Source organism: Phaethon aethereus (assembly GCF_964289735.1).
Source record: "Phaethon aethereus genome assembly, chromosome: Z".
Taxonomy (NCBI): Eukaryota; Metazoa; Chordata; class Aves; order Phaethontiformes; family Phaethontidae; genus Phaethon; species Phaethon aethereus.
The window spans coordinates 11,376,993-11,383,453 of record NC_138577.1 but is presented as its reverse complement, the minus strand read 5'-3'; the positions used below and the strand labels follow the sequence as shown (position 1 = coordinate 11,383,453).

General features: G+C 65.1%; 2 protein-coding genes across 2 annotated transcripts; one reads left to right on the top strand and one right to left on the bottom strand.

The window, feature by feature from the left end:
- Positions 1 to 519: 519 nt before the first annotated feature.
- Positions 520 to 3,660, bottom strand: GALT (galactose-1-phosphate uridylyltransferase; the record flags this gene model as incomplete). The annotated part of the gene is made up of 11 exons (XM_082012743.1): positions 520 to 585; positions 687 to 841; positions 933 to 1,016; positions 1,496 to 1,628; positions 1,773 to 1,895; positions 2,193 to 2,249; positions 2,484 to 2,613; positions 2,848 to 2,896; positions 3,029 to 3,104; positions 3,174 to 3,343; positions 3,603 to 3,660. 11 exons carry the CDS (start codon positions 3,658 to 3,660, stop codon positions 520 to 522), a joined length of 1,101 nt encoding a protein of 366 aa, XP_081868869.1.
- Positions 3,661 to 3,768: 108 nt separating this feature from the next.
- On the top strand, positions 3,769 to 6,169 carry SIGMAR1 (sigma non-opioid intracellular receptor 1; the record flags this gene model as incomplete). The annotated part of the gene is made up of 4 exons (XM_082013777.1): positions 3,769 to 3,991; positions 4,817 to 5,017; positions 5,545 to 5,637; positions 5,943 to 6,169. The coding sequence occupies 4 exons, from the start codon at positions 3,769 to 3,771 to the stop codon at positions 6,167 to 6,169; spliced, it is 744 nt and encodes a 247-aa protein (XP_081869903.1).
- Between the last annotated feature and the right edge of the window lie 292 nt (positions 6,170 to 6,461).

Here is a 6,461-nt window from a genome sequence, read left to right as displayed (position 1 = left end):
AGCAAGCAGCATGGGGCTGCAGGCACACCCCTTGCACCCCCAGTGTTATTCCCCCCAGCAGCTGAGGGTCCCCACCAGTCCCAAACCCAGGGCCGAGAGCCACAAGGGCACAGGCAGAGGCACTTTGCTTCCAGGTTTTATTGACCAGGGGGGCTGTGCCCCTCCATGGGGCAGGCAGCACTCCCAGTCCCACTAGTAAGACTGGACTGGTAAGGACGGTAAGCCCTTCAGTGGTGGCAGGAGCATGCCGCAGAGGTGGAAGACACAGCCTGGGATGGGGAAGAAGACAGAAGGAACAGCACTGCCTGCGGAGGATGCCACAGGATTAGGACTGGGGTACCTGAAGAGGCAAAACCAGTCCCCAAGCCAGGCCAAGCCGCAACAAGGTTCAGGCGAAGCTGGGAGATCAGAGGGCTCACAAGTGACATGAGTTCCCAGGCCTCAGCTCTTGCCACCCCAAGCTGACACCTCTCCCTGGCCTCACCGGGCACAGCTGAGGGCTGGCTCTGCTGCTCCCCGTCACGATACCTCCTTGGCCCTCTGCTTGTAGTGCACCTCGGGGAGGGTCCTCAGGCGCTCAGCCGCCTGCGGGGCACAGCACAAGGGGCAACCAGCAGCCAGTCCCGGGGATGGCCCTGGCACAGGACCCCCTGGCTCCCCACAATACCCCCTCAAGCTGTGCTCACCTGCTCTGGGGTGAGGTCTCGCTGTGCCTGCGCCAGCATCTCGTAGCCCACCATGAACTTGCGGACAGTGGCGGAGCGGAGCAGCGGCGGGTAGTAGTGGGCATGGAGCTGCCAGTGCCCACAGTCCTCGTCCAGGTAGGGACCCGTGGGGGCACCTGCCGGGGGTGCAGCCACTGCATGAGCCCCGGGGAGGAGATGGGGATGCAGGTGAGAGGGTCACGGGGGTCCTTCGGCTACACCACTCACCGTGCCAGCCCATGGAGTAGGGGAAGGAGACTTCAAAGAGGTTGTCGTACTTGATGAGCAGCCTCTGCATGATGGAGGCCAGACCTGCAGGGGAGTGCCAGGGAGTCGCACCCTGAGCTGGCCAGCCCCTCCAAGGGCAGGCAGCATGCTGGGCTTGGGGGGGTCACCCTCAGCACCCCTCTCTGGGTGGACATTGGTGACAGGCAGGAGGGATGCACTTGATAGCTCTCCACCCACCCACCCATGCAGACAGCCTAAGCAACATGGCAGGAGAAGCCCCCATTCCTCATCAGCCAGCACCCCAGAAGTATGGGGCACCATGTGCTTCATCACCCCAAAAAAGGACACTAGTTCCCCCACCAGTACTGCCTGCACCCGCGCATCCAGCTCTTGTCCTGGCAAAATGGGTGTGCCAGTCCTCTGCCAAACCAAGCCCAGTAGCCCCACACCCCAAGGGGACATGGACCCTGCAGCACCAGCAAGGCTGCCACAGAGCTACCTCCTAACAAAGGCTGAGCCCAAAGGACGTGGGGCAGGGACTAACGAGGCGCAGAGCCACTCACTGTCCCTCTCGCCCTCACGGAGGTCCTGGAGGCGGCAGACATGGCGGCGGGGCAGCAGCAGGGTCTGGTAGGGCCAGGTGGCCCAGTACGGCACCACGACCAGCCAGTCCGCATTCTCCACCACCAGCCGCTCCTGCAGGACACGGTGCTCGATGGGGACACACACAGCCCCAACGCCCCGGGGGTGGACGTTCCCAGGGGCTCTGCTCATGGGGGCTGGAGGCTCTGCCCCAGCACACATCCAGCTCCCAGGAAAGGGACGACGCCATGTCCTCACCTTCCGGAGAGCCTCCTGCTCGGCGTACTCCAGCAGCATGGGCATGCCATGCTGGCTCTGGTGCTGCCGTTGGGTCCGGTCTTCGAGGCATGCCTCATTCGGGAGGAAGCTGCTGGCCCACACCTGGGAGGGACATTGGGGCACAGGGCTGAGTTACCTGTACCCCGTTTTTGCAGGGGTGCCCCAGCTATGTTGCCCATCTGCAGGTCCGTGCTGCCACCAGGTGGAGAGTCTGACATGTGGCAGCCACAAGGGACAGTCCCCCAGCAGGGAGGTGACAGGACGGGCATGAAAGGATCCTCCCCGCAGAAAGCTTTGGGACCTGGGCGTTCCCCTTCACATCTTCCTCCTGGGTTTGTTGTTGTAGGGTTGCCCACAAGGACTCGCGGTTAAGCCCGGTCACGGGTGGGACAGCCTCACCTGGCAGTGGGGGTGTGGGTTGGAGCAGCCCATCATCGCTCCCTTGTTCTCGAAGATCTGCAGAGGAAGAGGGGCAGCCAGGAGGTCCCAGTTCCAGGGTCCCCGGCACACCAAGAAAGCATCCCGTGGGAGAGAGGAGCCTCACACCCGTGTGGAAGGGCTCAGGGGGGCATAGAGGTGGGGACAGGGGACCTACACGTCACCAGGATGGCCCCAACCCCAGACTCAGCCCTGGATCCCCACCTCCACCCCCAGGGCAGGGAGAGAAGTGCAGCCCCACCAGCCCCAGACCTGCACCCAGGGGTACAAGGCACCCAGCTCAGCTGCCAGCTCTGCCCATGCATCGATGACAGCCCGGATCTCTGCCAGGGACATGAGGGGCAGCGTCAGGTCCGACCAGGGATGGAAGCACATCACCTTGCTGCAGAAGAGACACACATGTCTGGGGCTGCAGGGCTTCCTCAGGGACCCCCACAGCCCTTCCAGGTCACAGTGGAACCGGGGACAGGGATGAGGCCCACAAAATGCCCCCAAAACAGAGCAGGCATGCACAGAACAGGCATCTCAAGGAGGGGAGTGGGCTCAATCTGGCTCCATCCCACAGGTCCTGGCGGACATCGCAGCCTGAGCCCCCCGGAGCCTTGGGAGTACTTACCACACACCCCGGGCTGCTGCTGCTTGAAACAGTGGGTGATCACTGCCTCCTGGGGAAGGACAGAGAGTGGGGAGTGAAAGGGTGCTGGGGTAGCACCCATGCTTCCCCAGGCCACCCTGCAGCCCCCTCCAGGACCAGACCCTGGGGGTCCCCAGCAGCCTGCTCTCCCCCCAGAAGTTACCAGGCTCAGGAGCATCAGGCTGCAGTGCAGGGAAGTCATTTGGGAAGACAAAGGTGCCCTCGTACTGGGGGTTCACCTGCCGGGACAAAAGACAGGATCAGGGGAAGACGGGGCAGTGGGGGGACGCCTGGGCCCCTGGCGGTACCTCTCCGTTGGCCCGGGTGGCCCCGGGGCAGAGGGGGTTGTTGGGGTCCCAGCGGGGCACATCCTCGGGGGGCGGCTTCTCCAGCTGCCCTTGCCAGGGGCGCTTCACCCGGTGGGCCGACACCAGCACCCAGTCGTCCCGCAGCGGGTTGTAACGAGCGTGCTGGTGCTCTGCGGGAAGAAAGGAGCAGGGCATCAAGGAGGGAAAGATGCGGGGTACCCCCCACCATGCCCCCTCCGAGGTTACCCCTGCAAGAGGGTGTGCACCCCGTTTTATGTCCTCCGCATCTACTCGCCCCAGTCCGGGGGCAGAGGGGGGTCCCCCGCCGCCACGCGCCCCGGGCCGGGAGGGTCCCCGCAGCCCCCGCTGCCCAGGGCTCGATTGGGCTTTGCCGGGGGTCCGAAGGGAGGGAAGCCGCCTCGGCCGTACCGCTGGCGCGGAAGCGAAAGCCACCCTCCTCTTCCTCCGCCGCCGGCGACGGCTCCATGCCGCGGCGCTCCCGGAAGCCCCGGCGGCGGCAGCACCGCCCCGCGGGAGCGGTCCCTGCCCACCGCCCCGCCCCGCCGCGCCGGCGCAGGGCCGCCCGCCGCCGGGCATGGCGTGGCCGCGGCGGGGGCGGTCCCGCTCCCCGTCCCGGGGGCGGCGGGGCGGAGCGGCGGTGGCGGGCGGCATGGGGGCGGCGGGGCGGCGAGCGCTGCGGGCCGGGCTGGCGCTGGGCGCGCTGGCGCTGGTGCTGCAGGGGCTGCGGGGCTGGCTGGCCTGCAAGCGGTACGAGTTCACCCCCGCCGAGATCGCCCAGCTCGCCCGGCACCACGCGGGTACGCGGCGCCCGTGGGGACGGGGCCTGCCGGCCGTGGGGAGCGGAACCGAGAAGTGAAGGGGACGGGGAAGCGGGAAGCGGAACCGGGGACGAGGCGGGGTGCGGCGGCCTGGGCTGGGGAAGAGAGCGGTAGCGGGGGACGCGGGATCAAGGAGGTTCTGGTACAGGGGGCCGGGATCACGGGGGGGGGGGGGGCGTGGGGGCGGGAATGGGGCTGTGGTCAGGGAGAGGCCGGGGAGCTGTGACTGGGGTAGCAGAACCCGTATCGTGAAGGGATCAGCACTGGGGAACTGGGGCAGGGAGCGTGGAGGGACTGGGGTGGGGGAAGGGGACCGGAGCGAAGGAGGGATGGGGACTGGGGCAGCAGCATCACCCAGCCCGGCTGGGGCTGAACCCGGGGTTAAGGCGGCTTCCTCGGTGCTGGGACCGGGCCACTTGGGGACCAAGACCCAAGTGTGTCAGGGGCAGAAACAGCCCCCCCAACTCTGGCCCCGTAGGGCACAGTGTGTGCAGTCACAGCAGAGGGACTGCATGGCACCAGGGCAGGGGCACTGTCACCTTACTTGCGTCCGCCATCTAGCCCAGCCCCTGAGGTGGGCTGTAGGGCTGGAGCACTTGGTGCTGCACATCCTCTGTCACCATCTGGGTAGGCAGTGGGACCAGGTCAGCGGCCACAAGGGCTGAAGGCTGGAGAGAGGGGACATATTCCCTAGGCAGCCCCCTCTAAGAATGTGCTGGGACCCTGTGACTGTTTAGGGGATTCAGGGGGGTCCGGCAGAGCTTGTTCTCTGCCAGGGTCTCACAGCAACCTTGCGTGCTACAGGGCTGGACCATGAGCTGGCTTTCTCCAAGATCATCGTGGAGCTACGGAAAAAGCACCCAGGCCACATCCTGCCAGATGAAGACCTGCAGTGGGTGTTCGTGAATGCAGGCGGGTGGATGGGTTCCATGTGCCTCCTGCACGCCTCACTCACCGAGTACGTGCTGCTCTTTGGGACAGCTGTCGACACCGGGGGACATTCGGGTAAGCACGGGACAGGGCTGGCAGCCGGGGGTTTCTCTGCACTCTTTCCATTCCACTTATTCGGGTCTGGCTGCCCCAGCCATGGTGAGTCCAGGGCAGGGAGCTCACCACTCCACTTCTTTTATGGGGTGCAAAATTCTGGAAAACACCTTCTGCGTGGGGACCAGCCCCCGTTGTGTCCTGCAGCTCCTGCAGGTCCCTGTGCATGCTGTGCCGTGTGGCCAGGACTCTCTGCATCCAGCTGGCAGGCAGTGGTGGACATCGCGTCTCCTGGTGCTTCAGCAGGGAGCGAATGCCAAAAGTACTGGAAATGACGTAGCTTGAGGACATCGAGCAGCCCAGGCTGGTGCTATATGGCCAGTCACACAGGCAGCCTGGGTACCAGACCTGGCTGTGCTCCTCAGTGTGTCAAGGCCCTGGGGCTGGCATCCTTCCTCTTCTCAGAGGGCTGCTCCATGGCTCAGACCTGGGCTTCCAGCTGTCCCCAGCAGGGACATGCTGAGCCGGTGCTGTCTGTCTTCCCGCAGGTCGGTACTGGGCAGATATCTCTGACACTGTCATCTCGGGGACCTTCCGGCAGTGGAAGGAGGGGACCACCAGAAGTGAGATCTACTATCCAGGCAAGTGCAGCAGCCGCAGCGCCCTGCAGGCTGCATCCACATCCAAGGGCACAGCCGCTCTGCGGACTGGTCCTGCGCTGTCGCAGAGCCTCTTCCTTCCGTCAGAAGCCAAGGGCTCACAGCGGGGCAGTTTGTGTGCCCCAAGGCATATCCCAGCATCTCAGCTGGTGCCGGTAAGAGAAAAGTGAGCAAGACTGTAGAGAGGTTGGGGTGCTCAGCCCTGCAGGTCCCGATCCCACATGCCTCCTCTTTGGGCATGAGGCGGGGCAGCCACTGGGAGCTGTGCTGGTTGTGTGTGTTGGCAGGGGACACCATCGTGCACCAGGCAGGAGAGGCCACGTCAGTGCAGTGGAGTGCAGGCACCTGGATGGTGGAGTACGGCCGGGGCTTCGTCCCCTCCACGCTCACCTTCGCCCTGGCTGACACCCTCTTCAGCACTCAGGACTTTGTCACCCTCTTCTACACCCTGCGTGTCTACGCCAAGGGCCTGCTCCTGGAAGCCAATGCCTTCTTCAGCACCTGGGGCTGCTGAGCCCGGCTTGCCAAGGAGCCCTGCCAGGCACAGCTGGCTCCTCTCCTCCCAGCCTTTCTCACCCCTCCTACTCCCCGAGCCCAGGCTCTAGCAGAGGCAGCAGGAGACCCCCTGTGCCTCCCCCAGATTGTGGTTTCCTTCCCCATGGGCCAGCTGGGTGCCAGGACAGAGGGACCGTGGTGGTCACAGCAATACAGACTGCCGGTTCACTTTACTACCTGCCTCTCCCCTTTTGATTGGAGCCATAACCAGCTTTTCCGTCCCTCAGGGCTGGGGCAGCCTTGCGGGGTAC